The sequence below is a fragment of the Equus asinus genome, chromosome 1 (genome assembly GCF_041296235.1).
Source record: "Equus asinus isolate D_3611 breed Donkey chromosome 1, EquAss-T2T_v2, whole genome shotgun sequence".
NCBI classification, from domain to species: domain Eukaryota; kingdom Metazoa; phylum Chordata; class Mammalia; order Perissodactyla; family Equidae; genus Equus; species Equus asinus.
In genome coordinates, this window is record NC_091790.1 from 108,257,525 (window position 1) to 108,285,459 (window position 27,935).

Genomic DNA, 27,935 nt, shown 5'->3' on the forward strand with positions numbered 1-27,935 from the left:
CCTCTACAAATCTTTCTATCACAGAGGACTAACAGATGAGGAGGGAGGAAAATTCGCAGTTGAAATGTTGTACAATTCAAGCTGAGGATGATAAATAAGATCTATTAAGGCTAAAGAAAAGCAGCATTTTTCGTTTAAAAAAATCCTTTGATGGTGGCAGGGGGCAGTTGATATGGGTAAGGAGGTGAGTGTTGGTGGGAAAGTTAGTGAAAGTACTAGTTTATTCTTTAATAGATTATCATCTATGTCAATTTTTCACCCACAGTTAGGTACTAAGCTTAAATTGTTATATTAATTAACTGACCTGCGGCTTTTAATGTTTTCAGCTGTTCCACTAAAAAGGCCAAGAGAATTGCCCTCTCTTTGTTCCCCATAGCATCTTGGTTGCCAGCATATCAGATAAAGGAATGGCTACTCAGTGACATTGTTTCTGGAATCAGCACTGGGCTGGTGGCCGTACTGCAAGGTAACTTTTTTTTCAAGATGCAGTTCATATCTCATAAAATTCGTCATTTTAATGTGTACAATTCAGAGTTTTTTGGTATGTTCACAAGGTTGTGCAACCATCATCACTATCTAATTCCAAAACGTTTTCACCACCACTACCCCCAAAATTTCCTGCCCACTGGCAGTCGCTTTCCATTCTCCCCTCCATCCATCCCCCTGGCAACAACTTTCTATCTCTATGGATTTGCTTATTCTGAACATTTCATATAAAGAGAATTACAGAATCTGTGGCCTTTGTGTATGGTTTCTTTCACTTAACATAATGTTTTCAAGGTTCATCCATGTTGTAGCATGTCTGGGTACCTTATTCCTTTTCACGGATGAATAATATTCTATTGTGTGGATATACCACATTTGTCTATCCTTGCGTCAGTTGATGGACATGTGGATTGTTTCCACTCTGTGGCTATTATGGATAATTCTATTATGAACACTTGTGTACAAGTTTTTGTGAAAACGTGTTTGAATTCTCTTGGGTACATACCTAGGAGAGTAATTGCTGCCTCACATGGTAACACACTAGCAATGTATGAAGGTGCAGATTTCTTCACATCCTCCTGGAGATGTGGTATTGTCTGCCTTTTTTAGATTAGCTATCCTAGTGAGTATGAAATGGTATCTCATTATGATTTCCATTTATATTTCCCTAATGACTAATGATGTTGAGCGTCTTTTCATGTGCTTACTGGCCATTTGTATATCTTTGGAGAAATATCTATTTAAATCTTTTGCACATTTTAAAATTAGGTTATTTGTCTTTTTATTGTTGAGTTACAAGCGTCTTTTCTGTATTCTAAATACTAGACCCTTATCCAAGATACGATTTGTAAATTATTTCTCCCATTCTGTGGCTTGTCATTTCACTTTTTTGACAATATCCTTTGAAGAACATATTTTTTCATTTTGATGGAGCCCAATTTGCCTGCTTTTAATTTGGTTGCTTCTGCTGTAGGTGTCATTTCTAAGAAACCACTGCCTAATCCAAGGTCATGAAGATTTACACCCATGTTTTCTCTTAAGAGTTTTGTAGTTTCAGCTCTTATATTTACATCTTTGATACATTTCAGTTAATAAAGTAATTTATTTTTAAGGTGCCATCTTAATTACTTGAAACTAATGAGAATTTCTGCTTCCCCTTGCACGAAATAAGGACCCTGATTCTTGTGTATTTACAGGTTTAGCATTTGCTCTGCTCGTCAACGTGCCCCCAAGCTATGGGTTGTATGCAGCCTTTTTCCCAGTCATAATCTACTTTTTCTTGGGCACTTCTAGACACATATCTGTGGGTAAGTGAATTATTGGGCTAATTAATACTCACATTGCTTTTTCTTTATTAATTCTATTCGTCACACGATGTATCAATTCCAAATTGTGCAGAATCCCGGAGAGGAGTCATAGTTTCTTGTAAGAATTAGGACTGGGACTTGGGAAAGGAGACCAGAGCTACAGACGGTAGTCTTTTTATATGCTATGTTATGGTTGAAAGACAATTGTGCCCAGGGAGCCGTATATTGACTACAATCCATCTTGTTAATTAGGTCCATTTCCAGTTCTGAGTATGATGGTGGGAGCAGTAGTTGTGAGAGTCACTTCAACAACCAGTCCAACTGGTGGGAATAACACCTCAATAAGTAATGATTTGGATTCATCCTCAGATGAACAGAAAGTGATGGTGGCTGCAATGGTCACAATCCTTTCTGGAATCATCCAGGTGAGCACTTTCTCATGTAATCTGCCCTCCCTGAACTGCTTGTCCTGATGGGTACAATCTTTCTGTTTCTCCTCCTTCTGCCAACCCTCCCCACTCTTCCCTTTGGTTTGTATCCCTCCTTTAGTGGCCCATAGGAAATAACTGACGAAGCATCACTCATCACAACCAGAAGTGGAGGGGCAGATCCACCTTGCAAAGACAAGTGAATGTGGGTCTAGAGAGAAGGAGAAATGGGAACAGGGAGGCACACGTGGTGAGGAGTGAAATGCTCAATTCAATAAAACACCTGGAAATGATATAGTCACTAGACACAACTATACGCAAATAATAGTGACACTGGCAGCTTTGGAACTTTTTCTTTCTAATTCTTCAGGGACTGTAATCTAGTTGGAAGGGATTTGGGCATATCAAAGATTTGGGGAAAGCAGAGGATGATTATGGAGGGACCTAAAGCCTCACACTGAGGCCACACCTCTGACACCATTGCTGAGTAGTGAAAATGTCACAGACTCCTCAAGGTGTTGTCTAAGTTTACAGTTAGTGATATTATTGGTTAGGACCATTCCTTAAAGAAAGAAAAAATCAATATATACAAGGACATTAGTAGTGTGTCCTGTTGACAAACAGCATGGTCAGGTCTTTCGAATACATTTCTGAACCTAGTGCCTTTGCCTGTCTACAGCTCTGGCTGCATCCAGAGATGGGAGTGGAAAGGCAGCCGAGGTACCCAAGGGGAAGGAGAATCTGTCTATTCACTTTATTGAAAAATACTGATGCTGTAGGGGAATTATCCACTTTTGCCCCCAGTTAAAACCGAACACTTCTATGTCCACTACATAGTTATGTATTTCTTACAAAAGTCGAGCAACTTGTTTGAGGGGATACGAATGGATGCTCACCCATGTATGCTATAGCGGCTGGACAGCATAACCTAAAGAGACATGGGAAAATTTGAGGGCTTATGCTCAATAAGATTCTGCTATGAAAGGCTTATGGGTAAGTCTTCTAAAGATGCAGCACCTTAGAAAAGGCAGGGAGAGCCTGTGACTTCTTGGGGGTCTACTAGCCTTAGACGCTATTTGAACACCATGGAACATTTCACCTTGCGGGGTGGGATGGAGGACGGAAAGAGAAGGAGGAATCCTGAAGAGGATGTGTTCCAGGAAGCAGGGACACCTGCTTCTTCAAGACATACACGCACAGGCTGAGCCTGCACATTTTGAATCCTTTCAATAGCTGGTCCTGTAGGCTGCTGAGCTGCATTCCTAGTCTACATACGCTGACAGAGGCCTATGCCCTTCTCTTTCCAGTTGCTCCTGGGGGTTCTGCAAATCGGATTCGTGGTGATATATCTGTCTGAGTCCCTAATCAGTGGCTTCACCACAGCTGCTGCTATTCACGTGTTGGTTTCCCAACTCAAATTTATTCTTCAGCTGACTGTCCCGGCACACACAGATCCATTTTCAATTTTCAAAGTAAGTATCTCTTGTGCTTAAAAAATATCAAAATACACAAAATTCATGATGATGTTTCTGGGAGAACTCTCCTTCCATGTCTTTGCTGTGGGGCTTACCTACAACTTCCAGGAAATCGATGGGTTATGAAATGAATTCACATTAAGAAAAAGTTAGTGGCCGAGAGAACAACACTGAAAATCAACCACATCTACCATATAGCTAATGTACACAGCAGAAATTAAGTACCACTTCTCTTAGATTGGACTCAAGTATTACTTAAAAGAAAAAAAAAAACTTAGTACTTTATTAAAAGCTTTAATATTTTGTCCCAAGTTTTTAAAATTTTCTCAAAATCTTTCTTTTTTCTTTTTGAGGAAGATTAACCCTGAGCTAACATCCACCACCAATCCTCTTCTTTTTGCTGAGGAAGATTGGCCCTGAGCTAACATCTGTGCCCATCTTCCTCTACTTTATATGTGGGACACTGCCAGAACATGGCTTGATAACTGTGCGTAGGTCCATGCCCGGTATCCGAACCGGTGAACCCCAGGCCACTGAAACAGAATGCACAAACTTAACTCCTACGCCACCAGGCCAGCCCCTCAAAATCTTATTTTGGAAGAAATGTGCTCATTGAGTGATAATGCTTCCTTATTTCTAAAAAGCAGATCTTGTTCTTTTAGAATTGAAGTTCTTCCGACTCTTTTACATATCCCTGTTTATAAAGCAAGAGGAAATTGGCCAATATGTAAACAGGACAATGGTTCTTTCCTCCTCCAGAGCATGTACTCTAGAACAGTGTTCTTAGTGCCTCTGATTTTATTTATTTGAGTCCTCTCTCTTTTTTTCTTGGTGAGTCTAACTAAAGCTTTGTCTACTTTGTCTTTTCAAAAAAAAAACAGCTCTTAGTTTCACTGATCTTTTCTATTGTCTTTTTAGTCTCTAATTTGTTTCCACTCTGATTTTTGTTATTTCCTTCCTTTTACTGACTTTGGGATTATTAGTGCTTCTATCACGACGCATCTGGGAGCCTGAGACAGAACTTGCTCCAAACAGAAATTAACACTCTCTCACTCTCATCCAGAGCTATTCCAGAAGTAGAGAGTTCTAGGAGAAGTTTGGGATCTCGTTTGGGCCTGCTTGAGCTGTCTGGATCCCACGGATACAGGATCCCGCTGGCTTTGAGAATTAAGATTATGCACAGTTCACAGTTAGCCAGGGAACTAATTTCCAAAAGTGACACAGAGAGTAAACTAAGACATGTGAAGGTTCTTAACCTTAAAAAGGCCAAGAATTAAGGGGACACACGCTAAGAAAAGCTATCAGGAATCAGCAGTTATTTCCTGGACAGAGCAATAGTGATGATTGCGAAATACAAAACCATGGCAGAAGACACCTAAGAGCAGAAGAGACTGGTTATAAAACTGTGAAAAGTATCCAAGAATATTTGACACTAGCCAAAGAGATTTCCAGAAAAAATTCTAGGAGCATCCCTAACCCAGGGTGGTGCCAACTCTATGTTGAACTTACCCTTCTCATATCTCCACGCTAGTTTCTACAGTTATTCATGATTCGCATGAGCAGAACAGAGAATCTCTATTGATCTATGTCAGTTCTTCTGCTTCAACATTCATTTTTATCTATTTGGAAATAACGAAGTGTGATATCTAAATTATACATTAATATAGCACTTGGGTGTTTTTTTGTGCTTGTAATTTTAGGTACTTGAATCCGTGTTCACACAAATACAGAAGACTAATATTGCAGACCTTGTGACGGCCTTAATTATCCTCGTGGTTGTATCTGCAGTTAAGGAAGTTAACCAACGCTTCAAAGCCAAACTTCCAGTGCCCATCCCAATCGAACTCATCATGGTAACAGATTGTTTGAAGACTTCCTTTCGTAATTCATGCGTCTCATGTTTCTATGTCAAAAGCCCTTTACCATCTGTAGATCAGGAGGCTTTTTCAGGGCAGGTGCCATCTCTGCAGTTTCTGGGTATAATATGTGTATGGTTTTTCTCCTCATTCAGAATTTAATAACTTTTTTTTTCTGATTTTGGGTTGATTTTCTTCCATTTAAGACAAGGATGGTGCCGAGAACAAGACTTCTGAGAAGTCAATAGATTAGAGCTGTGGTTCTCAACGGTGGCACATTAGAAATGCCTCAGGACATTTTTTTTTTTTAATCTAATAGGTCGAGTGGTGTTTTTTGGCAGTGGTATTACATTTCTAACTTGGGCAATTTGAAACTTTGCAGACTGTGATCGCGGCAGGTGTATCCTATGGCTTTGACTTCAAAACCAGGTTTAACGTGGCCGTGGTTGGGAAGATGAACAGTGGGTAAGTGCGTCTTTTCTGATGGCATCTCCAAGCACCCATTAGGGACTAAGCCGTAGTTACGGAAGACCACAGCTGAAGTGCATTAATCCAGGTCAGACCCGTTCCTGGGTCTAGCATCCCTGAGGAAGGCTCGCCACCCTCCTTCTAGGAAGGAGCCACCAAGACGTGAGTTTGCCCTTCTCAATATCAGAAAGTTTCTCTTGGCGGAAGAATTCACAAACCAGACAAGCAGGGACTAACGAGCCGCAAGTAGAAGTGAAATCGTGAAAATGGAAAAATAGGCAAATGAAACCTGCTTCTCCTTATAAGAAGGAACCAAGCGAAACCAGATTTCCTTGTCCATAAATTACTATAAACAGTATGCCGTGTTTTGTTTGAGGTTGCTGGAGCCAGGTTCTGACCGTTCAAAGGAGACGCTGAAGGATACCTGTGGCACATGGCCGGAGCCAGCCAGACAGGCACACTCTGTCCTTCCTCATGATCAGATTCACAAGGCCAGGACAGCTCCCACAGCCACAAAAGAATGGAGGTCCCTTCAGTAGGAGGAATTTGAAAATGTGCTCTGTTGCATTTATTGGATTGACACGGGAGACGTTTTGTGCTCTTTCCTCTCTCTGCCCCTGCCCTCTGACCGTAGCATGAATTTCTTCCAACTTGCTTACTAATAAGGAAAGGTTGTGTTCCTATTAAAAAAAAAAAGAAAAGAAAAGAAAAAAGACCTCGCTCCCTCCCTCCTCATGCTTAAGGAGTATTTGAGAATTCCAGGAATTAGCATTTATATGTATTGTTGACTTAAAAATAGCAAAATTCTTTTACAATCAAATGTATATATATTTTTAAGGCAAAACCAATATTTTTGTCGCTAGGTATGTGCTACACTTATTGAATCTCAAACATCGCTCTTAATTGAAAAGGTTTTTAGGTAGGAATTAGGCTGAAGCTGAAGGGTTATTTCTAGGGTTTCTCTCCACTCTGCAACTTTGAAGTGATTACATTTTATTTAAACGTCTTGGGAGACATAAACCAGATAAAGAGATAGATTGATAGAGATAGATGCAAACAAACTTCAAGCAGATCTGTCAGAAAGCATTCTGGAGACAAAAGATAAGCTTTAGGTCACTGAGTTATAATCTTAGAGACTTTACTTAGTAAATATATTTTAAATGTCGATGGACCTCTCTCCACAGTGTGTATGGGGTGGGGGAAGGAGTTAACTCACATTTATTAATCATTACACTCTACAGAGAGACAGTGTGGCCTAGTAGGCAAGCTCACGTGTTCTAGAAGCAGAGTGCCTGGGATTTACTTCTGACTCATTTCTTGACCTGGGCAAATAACTAAACTCTGTGCCTCAATGGCCTTGGCTATAAAAACGGGGCCAAGAACAGTGGCTATCACACAGGACTCTTGTAAGGATTGAGTTAGCACATGTGACGTGCCTAAGTGCCTGGCCTGCAGCCAGCGTTCATTCTGCATGACTACTATTAGTAATTTAGCACCTTAATTACGGACTAGGTGCTTTACAAGCTTTTTACCCTCCGATTTTTTCTGGGTGTTGATTGAGTGGACATTTTAAATTTCCGATAATTGCAAATAGAATATAACTGGAAGATAATGATTATTAATTCTTGTTAATATGCTATTAATGCGGATGACACCTTAGAAGCGATTCAGTGAAGTCAAACGTTGGATGCGAGTAATTTGGCTGAAGGAAAGTGATCATTGAAACAGTAAAGGAAACACAAAGGATATATTCAGTTTCCAGAGGGAGCCCATAAAAATAGCTAACAGGTTCTTTGTACTTTACAGTGTGTAACTAGTATTCACATTCATTATTTTATTTGACCCTCCCACAAAAACTATGACGAAAAGAGAACAAGTGTTACCATCCTCACTTTACAAACGAGGAAACTGGCTCAGGGAGGGTAAGGAGCAGAGCTAGGGCGTGAAACCCAGTTTTCAGACTGTAAGCATCCATCGCATCATCCATGGTGTTTAGAGTCTAGGAGAAAAGAATAATAGCCGGCTTCTGGTTATTTTGGTATAAAATGAGAATTTTAATTGTATCACCTATTTTAGTTTTTTTTTAAAAAAAACAATATTCCAAGCTAACTTTCTGATTCATGGTAGCTGCAGAATACGAGATAACAGTACTTCTTCAAAATTATAGCTGAAAATTTATTAACATAGATATTCACAAAACATGAACAGCAATTACGAGTTGAGTGGATCCGATTAACCCACTTCCAATAAATTTTGTCAGAGATAGACGTTTATAGGAGCTGAGTGTTTTAGTAAATTGATGTTGAGTTTGAGATACTTGTGTCTTTTATAATACTGTTAGTAAATATCACTTAACTGCTCTAAAGGATATTTAAGTTCATGAGGTGTAAGCACAGAAGGGTCCTCTGCGGTTTGAACGTTTCCCTGACAAGGTATCTCTTTAAATGCAAACCCGCTCCCCATCAGGGCCACAGGTGGCCCTGCGTTCTGTCGAGCGCAGGGCAGAGTCCAAGGCCTGTCTGTTTGCGAAGGGTTTTCCATGAAAGGTTATTGTTATCAGTGGAGGGAAGACTTTCCTGCTTTCCTTGGCTCAGAGTTGTTTGCTCCGAGAGCCTTCATCCATGGATAACTATTGGAGGCATTGTGGTTGATGCTTTGCAGCCCAACCTAACAATACAAGTGGGATCTAAGACCTTTTGCGTGAAGCTTATGGGGATATAAGTGTACATTATAATGTGGTTATACTAGCAAAATCGTATCAGATGTACCACTATCATTGGGCTGGATATACATTCTCGTATCAAATTCAGGCAACATTGCTTTTCAATAATAAGATAATAGCTTCCAAAGTATTCACTGGTAGCCAAATTCTTGCTAATTAAACTCTGAAGTGAAACACAACTCAGCCTAGATAGCATTCATTCATTGATTTGCCCAACAATTATTGACCACCTGATACACACCATGAAGAGTGTTCGGTCCTGGTCACAGGATAGCGAAAAAGTCACAGTCCCTGCTCTGTGTCTGGGAGGAGAGTTGGGGGAGTGGAGGTGGGGAGCTGGGGAAGAGAGGTGTCAAGAGCTGGGGAAACACGAGAATCTCACCTAACTTTGAGTTTTGTGGTGAGGGAAGACTTTCTGCAAGGAAGGATGAGGATGAGGGAAATGAATGGTTCAGGCGGAGGGAACAGCAAAGTAGAAGCTTCCAAGGTGAGAGAAAAGGTGACGCCTCTGAGAAACAAACAAAAAAATCTTGGTGTGGCTGGAGCATTCTGGGAAATAGTAGTAATTAAGCAGAAGAAGGGGAGGGGGGTAGATGGGGGCCTTGCTAAGGAATTTGGACTTTTCCCGAGAGCGGATGGATGCCATAGAAGGTTCAAAAGCAGACTGGTGATATTCAGACTTGCTTAATTTCAATTTCAGATTTCAGCCCCCGATCCAACCAGACCCGAAGATTTTCCAAGACACTATCGGCGACAGCTTTGGCATTGCAATCGTTGGCTTTGCGGTGGCCTTTTCGGTCGCCCGTGTCTATTCCCTCAAATATGATTATCCAATTAATGGCAATCAGGTAAGTTTACAACCTACGCCGGGTTTAATTAGGCAACTTTAATATTTTGTGTACATAATATCAATGGTGCCACTTCTGAAAAAGATTCTTCCTTGTTCTCTTGTCAGGAGTTAATAGCCTTGGGATTGGGGAACATCTTCGGCGGATCATTCAGAGGATTTGCCTCGAGTACCGCCCTCTCCAGATCCGGGGTTCAGGAGAGCACCGGAGGCAAAACGCAGGTATTTCAGGATCTTTGCTGCCAAGGCCATCCTGGCATTCGTCGCTGGACGATCCGAGCCAGGGGGCAGGTTGACTTTGTGATGAGAATGTTTTCTTCTTCACAGATCGCTGGCATTCTCTCTGCTGTCATTGTCCTGATTGTGATTGTGGCCATTGGATTTCTCCTGGAGCCACTACAAAAGGTGAGACTCCTCTCTCTTCGGCTACTCTCTCTCTCCTTCGGGTGGGGAATGAAGAGCTCTGGTTCTTAAACTCTAGAAGCACAAACTAAACTAGGGAAAAATGAGGCAGCTACAAACGAACGTGTTCTTCTCAACCAAAACTCTATGGGCCAAAAATATTCATTTTTCCCCTGGCAGCATTTTATGAATGTGAAGAATGCAGATGCCCAAACTACCTTATCTGCTACTCTTCTCCTGTTTGTAGCCTTGCATATAATTAATGTTTAGACAGCAAGGCACCTGGCGCTGTGGCTTCAGTACAGATTGGCTGAAGCGAAGATTTTCTTTGAGGATGAGGTAATCAGGGCCTCTATCTAATTCAGAGAATGGTGCTACCAGTCACACAGCCTGTGCTCAGGAACACGCCCTGCAGCGCCCAGAGTTTGGTTTGACTCCAAGACCTCAGCTGTCAGATGGCAGGATGGGAGCAAGCAGCTGGACGCAGCCCTCACACCTCCAGCTCCTACTCCTCTGTCCATCTCTCCTGAACCGTCCTTTATGGGGTTAGGTTAATGCTTTGTAAACGGCTACAGCGCCCAGATTTGAAAACAGAGCCGCAGACCCTGGAAAACAAGATTTCTACGAAACCAGATGATAGCAAATACGCGGTTCTCTGTGGTGTTAATATGATTTTGAGGTAGTCCATGGAGCGCTGGCTCTAGAGTCCTACAGACCTACTTCTAATCCTGGCTCTGAAACTTCTTATCTGTTTGCTTTTGGGCAAATCATTTAACCTCTCTGAACCTCAAGTTCCCCATTCGTAAAATAGGGAGAGAAATAGTCTCCACCTCACAGGGTTGCTGTGAAAGTCAAATGAAATAAGGCACGTGAAGGACTTAGCCTAGGGCATGGCATAAGATACACGCAGTAAACGAGTCATTATTGTTAATATTATTATTATTTTTATTATTCTACAAACATTCTATTACACTTCTGACTGAAAAGGACATAGAGATATGACACGGCCTGCCAATGTCTATTGGTCAATATCCAGGCCTTCTTCCTTGTGGGTTAGTGGCTGGAATGTGAATTTGGTCCCAGGTTTCCGGACTCTCAGTGCGGTCATCCCAAAGGGCCTCACTGGCCATATCTGTCTTCAAGCAGTGCACAGCGCTGTTTGCCAAAAATACGCAGTCTCCGTGCGCTAACCTACTGATTCGCAAAGGAATGGCATAAAAGGAGTCAAGAAGTCACCACCAAAGAAATGGAAGAATGTATGTCTCAATAAAAATAAATGCACACAAGACCCCCCCTAGAAAGAAGATTCTGCTCTAGTGTGCTTCTGCCCAGTTGTACACTTGGGTGCTACCTCACCCATGTCAACTAAAGAAACAGTTGTCACTTAAAGTCCTATCTTTCTCGTGAGTAACCCACATCCAGTGACGTTGTCTCGGATGTTAATCAAAGCTCCTGCTATGAAGGATCCACGTGACCAGTTCTTTGCAGACCATTGGGTCTGGAATGTCTGTTTGACCAGAAGAGCTGGTTCGCTTCTTTTACCATATGAGAGCAAAATAGCCCATAATAATAGCTAATAATGGATGTTTCTTGAGTGCTGACTAAGCATCAGCCAAGTTCTAAGCATTTCATATGTATTTAATCCTTGACGTCAGTTGCAGAATGGATCCTGGTTCCCGGTAAAATTATCCCCCATTTCCTTTCTGTAGCTTCCCCGTGCCCTGTAATGTTTATTTTCTAAAGGGCTTTATTGTGTATATATTTCGATGTAAATATTTAAAAATTGTTTTTCTGTGGAATACCATCCAGGTGAGAAATAATGCCTATTAAAAAGAAAAATGATGTCTCCTCTGCAGGTGACATGTTTGATACTAGAGTCCCCCAAAGCGGGAGGCTTCTTGTACAGAGTCCTGTGGAGCCCTGGCCCGGCTACCACAGTGGTGACATCTTATATAGCAATAGTCCATTATCAAAACCAATACACTGACGGTGATACAATGCTGTTAACTAGGTTACAGACGTCATTCAGTTTTCATAGTTTTTAACTGACATTCATTTGTGTGCAATTTCCCTTTTAAAGTCACTTAAGACCATATTCAGTCTTCTACACAATGTACAGTAGTGGGTAAAATGAACTGGTTAGGTATTAAATCATAAATCTTACTTGTGAAAATCAAAAATGCCCAGATCAGTTAAATTATCTTTAACATAAGAATATAAAACTATGTTTGGTTTTTCTTTGTATGCTATGCTTTTATGGTAGGAAAGTAATCAGTATACAAATTCCATAGTCCATTCAGAATGGAACAGCTTGAATTGGGGGCGGGGGTTGGGGACACGTTCCTACCGTTGTGTTAAAATTCAAAGAGGGAAGAGAGCATACCTGGCTATTCAGCGTTTTTCACTGTAACTATCACAATTCCTAGAAGACAAGTTATCTCACTTTGGCACGTGAAGACACAGAGGCTGACATATTGCTGTGGCAGAGCTGGTTTACCTCCCAGGCCACTCTTGGTGAATCTGCTGTTCAGGGGTATCAACATCAGGGCTTCTTCAAAGAGGCTACCCTACTGGGTGCTTAGTACTGGCTTCGGAGATAGTAATTCATTAGCTCCTCCACACATGCATTGAATAATTAAGCCCATCCTGTATACATTTACCGTGGTGGCTTCCGGGATATTGCAGGCAACAGGACAGATATGGCTCACGTGGTCCCAGAGAGTCTGCCTCAAGTCTGTGGCAACCTCTTCAGCTCCCTCTTACAAAATGGCATGATGGCTGATCATCATCAAAGGTCTGAATTCTGATTTCAGGACCCCAAGTTCCCCGGGCTTTTTTCTTTCATTTGTTTTTTTTACAAAGAGCAACTGCCCTCTACCCACTTCCAATAAATAAACACACCGTAGACTGTCTCTAATCAGGAAGAATTTATTAGTCATAGATCTTAAGATCTGCCTTTCTCTGTCTCAAGGCACGGCATGGTAAGTGCTATCAGACCATCTATGGCCGGTCACTGTCACTGTAGTGGAGACAAAGTCGTACCTGGGGTCAGGTCAGAGTCCCAGATCTGGAGTGTGTTGCATGGCGTTGCACACAGGAAAAGCACGTATCCTTTGATATACTTTGAGGCCTTTAAGGACTCGCTTATCTAAACCTTCACCTTTGCTTCTAGATGGGTTATTTGATTATCTTCAAGTGCATCTGCTGTTTATGTTTTTCACAGTCTGTCCTGGCTGCCTTAGCCCTTGGAAACCTAAAGGGAATGCTGATGCAGTTTGCCGAAATAGGAAGACTGTGGCGAAAGGACAAGTATGATTGTGTAAGTAGAGGCAACGGAATTTGAGAGAGAGAGAAATCAGGATGGCATTTTAATGCCATCATAAAAAGTGTCTATTTAGGGGCTGGCCTGTTGGCGCAGCGGTTAAGTGCATATGTTCCACTTCTTGGTGGCCTGGGGTTCGTCAGTTCGGATCCTGGGTGTGGACAAGGCACTGCTTGTCAAGCCATGCTGTGGCAGGCGTTCCCACATGTAAAGTAGAGGAAGATGGGCACGGATGTCATCAGGGCCAGTCTTCCTCAGCAAAAAGAAGAGGATGGGCAGCAGATGTTAGCTCAGGGCTAATCTTCCTCAAAAAAAAAAGTGCCTATTTATATTGTAGACTAAGTGAAATTTTGTTTTTATATATCTGTTCAGATAACCTTAGTTTGTTTTATTTGCTGTCTTTAAACTGCGTACTCTAATGATCATTCTCTGGGATTTTAACTTAAAAGGATGAACCACTTGCAGGTAGGAAATGCTCCGTGAAACACTAGCAGGGAACTTCCTGAGGTCTGTGCAAAAAGTTCTCACAGTCATCCCGAATGCCACAGAAACTCTGAATTTTAGGGTCTGTGTTGCTTCTGTTCTTCATGACATCATATGTTAGTTTCCAGAGAATCAGTGAAGAACTTAACTTCTGAACGTTCCTTTCGGAAATACTCTATCAAGGCTCGCCTCGCTCTCAACATGCCTTGCTGTGAGAAGCAACAGCCCTGATTATATCAGGGTCAAAGTCTGTGGCATAAAAATGCTTGTTACCACAGCCCTTGGTACTTAACGAGCATGAAGTAATAAGCTACACTTGGTTGACTTTTATTCCTGGTAGATAATCATTGGGGATTTTAACACCCTTTTGGTATGCTAAAAATCTTGTCAAGATAGAAGCCATTAATTAAATCAGCAGACCAAAAGTAAGAGATTAGTGTAGGTTCTACCAGTTACTTCGTTCGTTGATTTTAACAAAGAGCAACTGGCTCTGGAATTTTAGCAGTGATGAATACTCAATCATTTCCTTAACTGGTTCAGGGATGGGATTAGAAATGGATACACTCTCTATGGGTTTTTTTTTTTTGTATTTGCTTGTGTTTTCGTGCCTCAGAACCTCAAGCTGGTCCCTTCTCCCATAAGCTTGCAACCTCTTCTGTTGGCCCTAGAAGTTCATGCTGTCTCATAGCTCTGGAACTAAGACCCTGTACTTCGATCAGAGTAAATTGTAGTGTATGTGTTGCCTTCTTTTTACAGCTAATTTGGATCATGACCTTCATCTTTGCCATTGTCCTGGGCCTCGGCTTAGGCCTGGCAGCCAGCGTAGCATTCCAGCTCTTAACCATCGTGTTCAGAACCCAATTGTGAGTGCTCCTCATGCTTTCGTCTTTGCAGCCTTTCACCTGCCCATGTCGGAAGAGAAAGTCTACTTTTAAGGGAAAGTAGTTTGGGGGATAGGCATGGGCATGCATGTCTATTAAGACTGGCCAGTCTGTTCTTCCTCAGAGTGCTCACCCCAAGGCCTAAAGGGCAAGAGAACGGCCAGACCTAACAGCATCAGCCCAGCTCCCACCAGTTCTTAGTCTGCTTCCTCCTTTGACAGCCATTCAAAGAAATCATAAAAATCTCTGCATCTGTTTGCCCAGTTGTAAACTGGAAGTCATTATATTTTAAGCGGGTTTCATGTCTTTGCCCTAAACTCGTTAAACCTGAGGATGTGTTATTGCGAAGACTGTGAGAGTCCGCGTGTCTGGGGGAGTTGTTCCTTTTTAGAGGTTGTTAGATTGTATTCCCACCTGAAAAACATGGAGCTGGATTAGAGAATTTCTCACAGACCCCTCCCATCCTAAAATTCCAGGAAACTTGCTTAGAATTCTGGATTCTTAACAGTCATCCATTCCAAACATCTTTTGACTCTTAAACCTCTGCCATATGTCATCCCATGTGATCACTCAGCCTATGTTCGATTACACGGTGTGCCAGAGAAATAAGGCTTCTTGAGAGCTAGAAAGTTTTAGAACAGAAGTTGTTGTCATAGTTAAAAGTTAATCCTTGACTGACAGGATATGTTTGTATTGAAATGTTCCCGCACTCTTTTATTCATTTATATTTTCATTAATTTCTTGGGGACCCATCAACCATAGAGACAAACTGAGTGGCCATAGGTAAATCACTATACTTCTCCATGTCCTCGTCTATACAACTGGGCACTCATATCTGCCTTTTTTCACCAAATAACTGTGATGCTCAGACTGAAAACAGCTAAGGCGTATGGAAGCGCTTTATGAACCGGAATGCGGTAGATGGGAGGCACTATTGTTCTGGGAGCTGAGGGAGGGTGAGCAAAACAAGGTGTTTGCCCTCCAGGGTCTGTGAGGGCATGATGATTCCCCAACCTTATAAATTTTGAAAAGTGAGCCTGCCTTGGTGTCCTAGGAAAAAATCAGTGTCAGCCTTACAGGCCTAACTAATATGCATGAAGGATTCACCTGGTGTTGCTTTCCTTCCAGTCCAAAATGCAGCACGCTGGCTAATGTCGGAAGGAGCAACATCTACAAGAACAGAAAAGATTACTCTGACGTAAGGAGATTCCTTTTTTACTTTGACTTGCCAAATTATACTAATACGAGTCTGATGGGCACCGTCTAATATCACTTCTCTGCCTTACAGATGTACGAACCGGAAGGAATAAAAATTTTCAGATGCCCATCTCCTATCTACTTTGCCAACATTGGTTTCTTTAGGCAGAAACTTTTCGATGCTGTAAGGTTTTGGGGTTATTCTTCTTTATATTTTTTTATTTTTTGGTAATTGCACTGATCGTCTGGGAATGAAATGTTTGTTCGGTAACAAGGGTTTAAAGAGGGTCATTGATTTCACATATGTTGAGGCTGGATTATGTGAGTGTTTTTGTGGCCCGTGTCCCAGAGCAGATGAAACTACTTTATAAGGGGTCCATTAATGTATTGGGAAATAAGTCTCTTTGGATGAGGTCCAATATAGAGTCGCCTTTTATCAAATTCTGCTGCAGAGTAAAAAGATTTACTGCAAGATTTTGGGCTGATTTTTAATAGATAGAGTCCCACAGATTTTCTTTGGGCATCAACTTCAGAAACAAGAGGGTATTTAATATTTGACTGCATCTCTAAAGAAGCACAAGATAGCAAAGCCTGTTTATGATATAAATGATAATGAATAAATATAATACAAATGAATATTTAACACTAAATAACAACTGAGCATCCCTGGTAGACTAGAGAGATGACAAAGAAGCAATCTTTAAGGTTAAGAAACAAAAGCTCCAGGGCCGGCATTGTGGCATAGCATCTGGGTTGGAGCCCTCCACTTCAATGGCCTAGGATTTGTGGGTTCAGATCTCAGGTGTGGACCTGCGCATCACTCATCAAGCCATGCTGTGGTGGCATCCCACATACAAAATAGAGGAAAACTGGCACAGATGTTAGCTCAGGGAAAATCTTCCTCAAGCAAAAAGAGAAAGATTGACAACAGATGTTAGTTAGCTCAAGGCAAATCTTCCTCACCAAAAAAAAGAAAAGAAAAGAAACAAAGAAACAAAAGCTCAGGCCTTACTCATGAACACACCTTTTGGTCTACTCTGTACCTTGCATAGGGCTTCTGCCTTAAGCCCTAACTATGATTATTAGTTTGGTACGCATCAAATATTTTTCTACCCAATTATTTTTTTTACAAAAATTGGATCTTATTGTACATATGGCTTTGTATACTGTCCTTTTCACTTCTAGTGTCTTTCCATCTAACGACATTTTTTTGTCAAAGGTTTTTAATTACCTAATTTGATGCTCCTTACTTATTACTCTGGAGCTAAATATTGCCACAATAAGAATACATTTGTTTTGGAAAGGGGAAAATGATGCTTCCCCTCATATCTAATACTAAAATTACAAAATAAAATCATATAATAATAGATATTATAAAATATAATTATATAAAGTTAAATAGAAAAAAATTATATGGAATCAGAATACTAACTAAATGCTACCGTATTCAACTAATAGAAAATAAATAAAATCCCCCGAGAGTCATGTAGGCCAAAAGCCCCAACAGATTCAAATAGAGTTTAGACTGATTCGTGGATGATTCATGGATAAGTCCCGGATGGTTTTGAATGTCGATGACTGCACACAGGCTGAGCAGACCACGGGTCTGACACAGTAATGTTGCTTGAACCACCTTTAAATTTTATTACAGATATCTTTATTGTTTGCCCCAAGTCCTCAACCCATCCTACTTAAAGTCATCAGAATTCTGCCATGTAACTAGCAGAACACTCAGTGCCCTTTTAACAGAGCAATGGCTTTTTCAGGTTGGTTTCAGTCCACTACGAATTCTACGCAAGCGCAAGAAAGCTTTGAAGAAAATCCGAAAAATGCAGAAGAAAGGCCTGATACAAGTGACACCAGTAAGTTGGGTTTTTTCATGAGGGGAAAAGTATATATAAAAATATAAGAATGTAACAAAAGTTGGACTATAATTTCAATATTGCGTTGATTCCTAGAACGAACAAAATTTTAACCCATGTTGACTCGGTGTATGTCTGACAATTTGTCTGACCAATTTAGAGCATTTGGCAAAAGTCTTCTAGGCCTCCTTGATTTTCCTAAGGACCTCTTTAATCCTGTGAGACTCAGATCATTTTCTTTGGAATGCAACCAGTAAGTTTCTTGACCACGTTTCTGTGTATTATAGCTAAAAGCTTTGTAAAATCTAGTTCAAGTTGTCGATTCCATTCCTTTAAATGAAATGCCAGATAAATAAGGTATTTCATGTGTCAATTAATGTCATATTTTTAAGTGGCATCTTTGATGGTCTCCTTAAAATTTTTATTGTCCTGGGAAAATCTTTGTTCTCCAAAGAAAAGAGTTAACAATCCCATTGCTTGACCCAACTTTGAATCTGTGCTTCAGAAACTCACCAGTTAGCCTTGACATACACGATGTTTTCTTGGTCAGAGTTATCATGCACGTTATTATCCTCTCTTGCAGAAAGGATGTATATGTACCGTTGATAACTTCAAAGATTCCGACGAAGAGCTGGACAACCATGAGATAGAAGAGCTGGATCAGCCAATCAATACCACGGACCTGCCCTTCCAGATAGACTGGAATGCTGATCTTCCTCTCAACATCGTGGTTCCTAAGATCAGCCTGCATAGCCTTATTCTCGACTTTTCAGCAGTGTCATTTCTTGACGTTTCTTCAATGAGGGGTCTCAAGAAGGTAATTTCTTTTTTCTTAATGGAAACAACCAATCCGTGACTGAAGGCAAGAAACTATTTGTGGGAGGCTGTTCCTTTAGACAATACACACTTAAGTAAATTATAATCTTAGAATATTCTATGGAGGGAGTGAGAGTGTGTGTGGGGCGTATTCAGTGAACTCTTTAAAAGTTTGTTTCCTTTGAGACTGCACATTAATTTTGAAGGCAACCAAACCTACCTTTCTAATGTGTGCTGACCCTGTAAGTAGACAAATGTTCACCCTCCTATCAACTCCAGTTCTATGATACCTTCAAATCCTTGTGGGCGTTGTATCTAAATTGTCCTAAAATCAAGACAATTTGGAAAGGTCTTGGGAGAAAGTGGAAGAGTGGGTCTTTTTGTTTCTATCTTCATCAATTATAACCTGATGAAACTTCTCTTGGTTATGCAACAATCTGTTTCAAAAAAAAAATAAAGTGGACACACAAAAGGAGAAATATCGCATGCGATTTAAAAACTAGACTGAAACAGTCGGGTGGCAGTCTATTTTCTTTCTAGTTTTGTTGTATTTTTTCTAGAATAAATTAGTTTCTAAAATAATTGCAGAAAGAGATGTATAGAAAATTGAAGAAATTCCACATCTCCCCCTCTTTTGCTTGGTTTTTCACAGAAATCTGCTTACCAAGCGCTGAGCTAAGATAAGATCCATTAAGTGTGGGTGAACTGGATACGAACTTAGAAAATAGCATCAATTTCATTTCCTTCAAACTTATCTTTAAAAAAAAATCTTAACATCACATAACTCTCAAGACTGCTTGCTTTTTCTTTTCTCTGTTTTTGCATGTGTTGGTTGGTTGGTTTTAGTTTTGGAGAAAAAAATAATCAGACATACATAAAATTTACTTGTTGATCTTAGGAGTAGAGCACAAGGGACAGGGACTCTGCATTCCATTTCTTTAAAGGCCTAATTCTTAGTTCAGTGCCTAGTAGAGGTTTTACAAGTGTTTATTGATGATAATAATGATATTAATGATCATCTAAATTGATCAACAGTACAAGCTACTTTTCTTCCCTTTTGTGACCTTACTCATGTCACTACTGGTGTGTGTTCTTATTAGAGCCCAGGAAAATGGATAAAGATTTGTTGGTGTTACATACATTCAGTCACTGTGGACAGGAATAATGAACAACTTCTGGGTTATAGGGTTCTTTCACTTTTATGTAGCTAGCAAGCTGTAGTCAAGATTGTCCCACTGAAGAAACTGTTTGAAAATTGTCACAGTCCATCTTGTGAGTTGAGGCAGAACATGTTCCCATTATACTTCCCTGAAGAGTGCTCATTTTTAACTTCTTACTGAAGAAAAGAGTTTCTTTCCTTTGCATTTATTTCTTTCTGTCACAAAGCCTTGTTTTTAACTTTAGTGTCTCTTTACACTATTATCTCTTTTCAAAATGTAAAATGTTCTGAAGGCAATATATCACCCATAAGGCATAAATTATGATAGCTTTCTTTCCATTTCTGACAAGTGAAACTGTCGTCTAAGGAGGCTGTACTTTCTTTTTAACAGATTTTCCAAGAATTTATCAGGATCGAGGTAGATGTGTATATTGTTGGAACTGATGGTAAGTGGTTTTGTTTTTTTGTTCTGCCAGTCACTTCAGGCTCTTTGCCAACTCTCAATCTAGACAGCCTCTCCAAAGAACAGGTATTTGGTGTGATCACCAAGAAGAAAATCTAATTTGTAGCCAAGCCGATAGAAATTTCTATAGAAATAGCATCTTTATATTTTAGTTGTGTCAATATGTAATTTAATTAACTTTACAATTTGAAAACAAGTTTAACAGGCAGCAAAAGAGTGGATATATAACCATATTTTACTCTAATCTTCTTGAAAAAGTAGGCTTGTTTTCTCTCCTCCTTGCCTCCCTGGATTCTTCAGCCCATAACAAGCTGGTTTCTGCTCCACCTCACTGAGAAGGCTGCCTTTGCCAAGGTCGTTAGTGAAGTCCAGATTGTCAGGATCACCCGCCTCCATCCCAGCCTCATTCTCATGGCACTCACTTTAGCATTTGGCCCTTTCTTTATCATTTGTCTTTGAAGCTCTCCTCCTCCTTGACTTCTGCAAGACTATTCTGATTCACCTCCCACCACCTTAGCAGGTCCTCAATGTCTGACATTGGCTCCTCTTGTCAAGATGCCTTGACAGTGTATCTTCCTCAAGCTTTAACACTAAACCCTATAGTTTTAATTCCACATACTCTTTCTAGTCAATCTCCTACGTGCTGATGGCTTCAAGTATGTCTACATGTTAATGAATCCCCAAACTACACCTTCAGTCCAGACCTTTCTTCTGAGCTGCAGACCCATGTATTCAACTCTCTGAATGTCCCCCAGGCACCTCAGATACACGTTGTTCAAAACTAAACACATTCCCCTCCCTCCCAAAACTACTCGTTCTTCTTTCCTCAGTCGCTACATCACCACTCACCAGTTACCCAGAGCAGAAACTCCGGAGCCACCTTTAATTTCTCCTTCTTGCCCTTCCTCTACATTCAGTGAGTCTCCTCTTGAGTCAGTCTCTTCCTCTCCACTTCCACAGCCTTAATCTAGACCCTTATCATTTCTCATCTAGGCCCCCGAGAAGAACTTTCTAACTAGTGTCCTTGTCCATTGCTAGAATGCTCTCCCATCCCAATTTCTGACTAGAAAGCTCCTTCAAGAATTTATTCTTCAGTAACTATAAGAACTTCCTCGCGTCCCCAGAGAAAGCACTGTGGTCTTCAGACTGTTTGCATCTGTAGAGTACACACAGATAACTTTATTCTACACTTCTGTGCTTGTGTCCCCGTAGGCAATACCCTCTTCCAGGGAGGTATTGGTCTTGTCTACCTTCTTATTCCTTGTCTCTTACCTAATTCCCAGGACATGACAGACATTCAGTAAAGACTAACTGATCACCTCCTATTTGTCAGGCTCTGTTCTGGGTGCTGGGATACAGCCGTGAATAAGACAAGCCCTTGCCCTCGTGAAGCTTATAGTCTAGTGGGAAAGCCAGATAACAAGCAAATAAAAACACATTTCAGGGGCCAGCCCCATGGTGTAGTGGTTGAGTTTGGCATTCTCCACTTCGGTGGCCTGAGTTCATGGGTTCAGATCCCGGGAGTGGACCTATACCGCTCCTCAGCCATGCTGTGGTGGCAACCCACATACAAATTAGAGGAAGAATAACACAGATGTCAGCTCAGGGCGAATCTTCCTCAAGCCAAAAAAAAAAAAAAAAGGAATCAGAACAGATCTTAGGTCAGGATGAATCTTCCTCAGGAAAAAAAACCCCACGCATTTCAGGTAATGATAAGTGCTGCAAAGAAAAAAGCAGGGTTAACAGACAGAGCAACAGGGAGGGCACTATTTTAGATGGGCAATCAAGGATGTCCGATAATGTGCCATTTGAGCAGACACTGGAATGAAGTGAGGGAGTCAACCCTCACAGGATCTTGGGGGAAAGCATTTTGGGGAGAGGGGATGAGAAGTGCACAGGTCCCGAGGGAGGCATGAAATTGGCATCTTTAATTTGTCATCTCTACTGGGTCCTATCCCTAAAACCTACAGATATAGTTTCATTTCAAGGGTTCCTTATAATTAAAAATATTCTCTTGGGGCCGGCCCTGTGGCAGAGTGGTTAAGCTCAAGCACTCCACTTCAGCGGCCCAGGGTTTCACTGGTTCAGATCCTGGGCATGGACATGGCACCACTCATCAGGCCATGTTGAGGCAGCATCCCATATAGCACAACCAGAGGCACTCACAAATAGAATATACAACTACGTGCCAGGGGGCTTTAGCAAGAAGAAGAAGAAGAAAATAAAATTCTCTTGAGCTCGGTAACCCTTTAATTTCCTGAACACTTTTACTCCTTCTCCATCATCCCAGATCTTTTTGAAACTGTCTCTTCCTGCTGTGCCTGCTGCCTGTCATCCCTCTCAGTCCTTGACTAAGATCACCTTCCTTCCCATGGCGCGCCACCTGCCTCCATCCTGGGTTCTGGTGACCTCTCTCTCTCCCTCCATCACTGCTAGGTCTTGTTCATGTTGAAAGCTTGCCTGTGAACAGACTTTCCTACCTCCGTGACTTCTCTTCCTCCATCTTTCTCCAAGTTCTCGGCATCCTTTCAAATGGTCAAGTTTTGGTCAAGTTTTCCCAGACACCCACCAAGAGGAAACAATCTTTACCCCACTTTCTCTGAATTTTCCTAGCACATGATATGTGCCTCTCTCATTCATTCAACAAAAAGGTGAGGACCTAAAATAAGCTGGGAATTCTCTTAAGAACTAAGAAAACATTAAAGAAAAAAATCAGATTGTTTCCTGCCTTTGTTCTTCTACAACACTTTTCCCTTCATTACTACAGGTATATATAAATGTTCTACCTTCCTTGAGGGCAAGAGTCAGGTCTAATTTATCTTTTGATCCATTATATTACCCAGCCAGGGCTTCGCACATACTAGACATGAGGTAATATTTGGTTGAGTATTCTGTGCAGACAAGTATTGGTTAGCACCTACAAGAATGGGATTCCTCAGAGATGACCAGAGAGAAAATGTGGGGTGCTAAGGAAGATGTTTTCTGATGGAACCCACCAGCTTTGGGAAAATGGACCATGGTAAGTAACTGGTAAATAACAGGTCTGGCAGTCCAGAACCACAGCATATCACTGGTCCATGAGCAAAGGTTCTATTTTAGAGGAATCCCAATTTTTAATAATAAGCCACACTTGATGCTCCAATCATTAACTAAGGAGATTAACTCACAAGGCTCCTGCCTAAAGTAAAGTGGACTGATTTTCTTCCAGGAACTACTAAAAGTTCTTCTCATTTACACCTTTTCTTTCTTCCTTTTTACGTGAGGGCATTATATGGATATTTTATTGGAAAGGTTTCCTTTAGTTCTAGAAGACACTGTACTAATGGTACACTGCATTAAGTACCGCTGCTGCCCCCAAACACTTAACCCAACATCAGTGAGATGCACGTTTGCCAACGGAAGTTCAAATTCCCAGCCTCAAGGAGAAACTGGGGTGAAACAAGTACTTCTTCCTAACTGTTATTCTGTCTTTTTTCTCCTCAGATGATTTCATTGAGAAGCTTACACGGTGTGAATTTTTTGACGATGAAGTCAAGGACTCAATATTTTTCTTAACAATCCATGATGCTGTTTTGCATATTTTGATGAAGAAGGATTATATTACTTCAAAGGTTAGTACCAGTCAGGTACCACTTCTTTGGTGACTTTCACATTTGTCTAACCAACCACCTGTGCTGCTTAAGCTCCTCTTTATTTTTCCACGTTAAAAAAAAAAAATTGTTCCTAATCCATAATTCCATTCTGGTTTTCTCAGGAAAAAGAAGCAAAAACTGATTTTATCGTAAATACAAATGGAGGATTACGTAATCGGGAATGCCAGGTAAGATTCTTTACACAGGCTTGTCTTTATCTAGACATGACAACAAAAAACTTCACAGTGGTGAGGCCTCTCCCAGCTTGCTGCAAAAAGCTCAGCACTTGTTTGAGCCTCTGTGCCTCATCCCTAGAAAACTGAAGCAACGCCAATCTCATAGGGACTTTGGGGGAAAATAAACTCAGACCAGCACAAAAAGGGATGGAAAATAATGATACTGTATTGAGCAGAGAGAGAGAGAACGTTTTATGTTTCCAAAGTACTTACAACCAAGATCTTATTCTGGCCTTGTAACAATCCATGAGTCAGGGCAAGTATTATTATTTCCATTTATGGGTGAATTAGTGATGGAGCTGAGAAGCTGAAACACGCCTCCTGACTCCTCGGTGCGTGGGAAGTCCCTAACACAGTGCCTAGCCCAGCAATGAAACTTAAGTTCATTTCTTTCCTTACTAGAAAGAGTTGCCAAATCATCATTTAAATAGATAGTTTCATTGCATTCTGGAACATTCATTTCTAGAACATTCAGTCCTTTAAGGGAATGTTTCTAGATTGGGAAAAGCAGAACCACAAATCAACATGGGTAACTGCTGTAGGTCAAGTGGATGATAAGTACGTTATGTTCATTATCTCAATCCTTACAACGATATGCAAAGAAGATATCCTCATTTCACAAATGAGGAAATTAGGAAGGGCGCAGAGAGCTTAACTAACTTTGCTTAAGGTCACAAGCCAAAGTGACAACAGGAGGATGTGAACCAAGATCTGTCTGATGCCAAGACCTGTGCTCTGTTCCCTGTACTGTACCAGCTCTATCCTTTGGTGAAAGATTAATGGAATTGAGGGTCTTGAGAAAGAACCTAGTGATCATCTTCAAGTATGGGAGGTGGCTAGTGGGATTTCTCTGATTGGAAGAAAGGTCCAAGAAGAAGAGAAAAAAGGAGTTTAGATTAGAAATGAAGAAGAAATGTATAGCATAAGATAACCCTGGGCCATTTTTAAGAGTTATATCAAATAGGAAAAGGTTAGATGAAAATGCCATTCCAGAAAGTTAGATAGATCTGAGGTGAGACAAGAGCCTAGCAGAACACCGTGATTCTGTTTCCCAGGGCTGGATTCCAGAGAAACCAAATCTGGCACCTTGCCTGAGTCCTCCACAGGGAGAGAATTACCAGAAACCCACTGCCCAGCAGTTGGATTCAGAATTGTCACCAAGTTTTAGAGGATAAAGTATAGGAACAGAATTTAAACCTCATGTCTGATCAAAGCTTAGAACCAATTGTCTAACAGAACATAGTCAGCACCATCCTGTACCTGTTTCTGCATATTAAAAAGAAAAGAAGAGAAAAGAAACATTTAACATCAGCTCCTTGCATTACTTAGAGGAAGATAAATCTGCAGTTGTGGATAGGCCACCAGGGGTGACCATGTAAAAGCTGAATGTGCCTGACCAGCACACTTAGTCCTTTGGAGCTTATGTGGCCTCTGAAACAAATATAAGGAAATATATTGCTACAACACATTGTATTGTTATCTTAAGTTAAATAAGGCCTTCAAAAGGTACACTTATATTACAACATGGTATCACATGGGTCTATGTTTACCAAGTAGCAGTGGAAGGTATTTGATCATTAAACTTCAAGACAAAAAATGCGTTGACAACTCTGGTAAATTCTAGCTCCTAATGTTAATTGGACTGATCACATATACTCTTTTTAAATACAAGATATGATTACTGAAAGGGATAGAACTTAACAAGCCTTAAAACAAGAACTTTCTGTCTTCTTCCAGGTACCACTTGAAACAAAATTCTAATCAAAATATAATTCAGAGTTTGGAGGCATCACAATTCCTGACTTCAAAATGTACTACAAAGCCATAGTAATCAAAACAGCATCATACTGGTACAAAAACAGGCACACAGACCAATGGAGCAAAACTGAAAGCCCAGAAATAAAACCACACATCTACGGACAGCTAATCTTCGACAAAGGCACCAAGAACATACAAGGGAGAAAAGATAGTCTCTTCAACAAATGGTGTTGGGAAATCTGGACAACCACTTGCAAAAGAAGGAAAGTAGACCATTATCTCATGCCATACACAAAAATAAACTCAAAGTGGATCAAAGACTTAAAGATAAGTCCTGAAACCATAAAACTTCTGGAAGAAAATATAGGTGGTACGCTCTGTGACATCAAACTTAAAAGAATCTTTTGAAATACCATGTCTTCTCAGACAAGGGAAACAGAAGAAAAAATAAACAAGTGGGACTTCATCAGACTAAAGAGCTTCTACATGGCAAAAGAAACTATGATCAAAACAAAAAGACACCCCACCAATTGGGAGAAAATATTTGCAAATCATATATCCAACAAGAGGTTATTCTCCATAATATATAAAGAACGCACACAACTGAACAACAAAAAAAACAAACAGCCAGATCAAAAAATGGGTGGAGGCTATGAACAGACATTTTGCCAAAGAAGATATACAGATGGCTAATAAGCACATGAAAAGATGTTCAACATCACTAATCATCAGGGAAATGCAAATCAAAACTACACTCAGATACCACCTTATGCCTGTTAAAATGGTTATAATCACTAATACTAAAAATAACAAATGTTGGAGAGGGTGCGAAGAAAAGGGAACCCTCATACACCACTGGTGGGAATGCAAACTGGTGCAGCCGCTATGGAAAACAGTATGGAGATTCCTCAAAAAACTAAAAATAGAAATACCATATGACCTAGCTATCCCACTACTGGGTATCTATCCAAACAACTTGAAATCAACAATCCAAAGTGACCTGCGTACCCCTATGTTCACTGCAGCACTATTCACAATAGCCAAGACATGGAAGCAACCCAAGTGCCCATCGACTGATGATTGGATAAAAAAGATGTGGTATATATATATACAATGGAATACTACTCAGCCATAAAAAAGAAAAAATCATCCCATTTGCAACAACATGGATGGACCTTGAGGGTATTATGCTAAGCGAAATAAGCCACTCAGAGAAAGACAAACACCATATAATTTCACTCATATGTGGAAGATAAACACATGGACAAAGAGAACAGCTCAGTGGTTACCAGGGGAAGGGGGTGGGGGGTGGGCACAGGGGCTGAAGGGGAGCACTTATATGGGGACAGACAGGAAATAATGTACAACTGAAACTTCACAATGATGTAAACTATTATGAACTTTAAAAAATTAAATATATATATATATACATAAAATTCAGAGGGATCCTCATCTGACTGTCACATAAAGAACAACATTATACCCAGAAAGTTATTGATAAATTCATACATTGTATGAAGAATATTTTTGTTTGACAGAATTATGTTTCAAACTTTGGAACAAGATCGTTCTAGCTTGGTATTTTTCACATATTTAATATAAAATTGTGTAAATACTCTTAATTTTGTACCTTGTAGATTTACCAAAGGAAGAAAATTATTTTGTTTATATATATTTTTATAGCACAGATTTCCACCAAAGTCACTCACCTTTGTGCATACGCTTTGCAGTATATTTACACCACTGCTTTGAATCGTGTAATTTATGCTGTTCATACTAATATATCTCCATTTTTAAAAATTCGATTGTACATAGATGTGTCTTATTTTATTAAATGTTTTGTTGGCTTTCTGAAACGTGCATGCCGTGGGTCCCCTTTATAGTGGTCTGGCTGAAAACCTACACGAGGAGCTTCTAAACCGCCCGCAATGAGTCTTCTTTGCCCAGATTTTATGAATATCACTATAGCTTTTTAAAGCATCCAACGTCCAATCTAGATTTAGACACAATCCTTCTAGCGCCATATCTATAACTAGATTTTGAAGCAAATCCTTAATTTTTCCACCTCCTAGTATGAAAATTTTCTACGCTAATGGAAAACGTAAAATGAAAAAGCAACAAGGCAAAAGGTAAAG

At 40.4% G+C, this 27,935-nt stretch overlaps 1 protein-coding gene across 1 annotated transcript in view; it reads left to right on the forward strand.

Moving 5' to 3' along the window:
* Positions 1-27,656, forward strand: part of SLC26A3 (solute carrier family 26 member 3) — a 35,392-nt gene extending 7,736 nt beyond the window's left edge. Inside the window, exons 3-21 of the mRNA XM_014831938.3 lie at positions 327-466; positions 1,683-1,793; positions 2,046-2,218; positions 3,529-3,693; positions 5,397-5,549; positions 5,935-6,017; positions 9,443-9,590; positions 9,698-9,811; positions 9,917-9,994; positions 13,215-13,310; positions 14,553-14,659; positions 15,806-15,875; positions 15,966-16,058; positions 17,641-17,736; positions 18,320-18,553; positions 20,103-20,157; positions 23,658-23,785; positions 23,929-23,994; positions 25,780-27,656. Coding sequence (XP_014687424.3) covers positions 327-466; positions 1,683-1,793; positions 2,046-2,218; positions 3,529-3,693; positions 5,397-5,549; positions 5,935-6,017; positions 9,443-9,590; positions 9,698-9,811; positions 9,917-9,994; positions 13,215-13,310; positions 14,553-14,659; positions 15,806-15,875; positions 15,966-16,058; positions 17,641-17,736; positions 18,320-18,553; positions 20,103-20,157; positions 23,658-23,785; positions 23,929-23,994; positions 25,780-25,803 — 2,134 coding nt within the window. The 3' untranslated portion in view covers positions 25,804-27,656. The remainder of the gene's footprint in view (positions 1-326; positions 467-1,682; positions 1,794-2,045; positions 2,219-3,528; positions 3,694-5,396; positions 5,550-5,934; positions 6,018-9,442; positions 9,591-9,697; positions 9,812-9,916; positions 9,995-13,214; positions 13,311-14,552; positions 14,660-15,805; positions 15,876-15,965; positions 16,059-17,640; positions 17,737-18,319; positions 18,554-20,102; positions 20,158-23,657; positions 23,786-23,928; positions 23,995-25,779) is intronic.
* Positions 27,657-27,935: the final 279 nt, after the last annotated feature.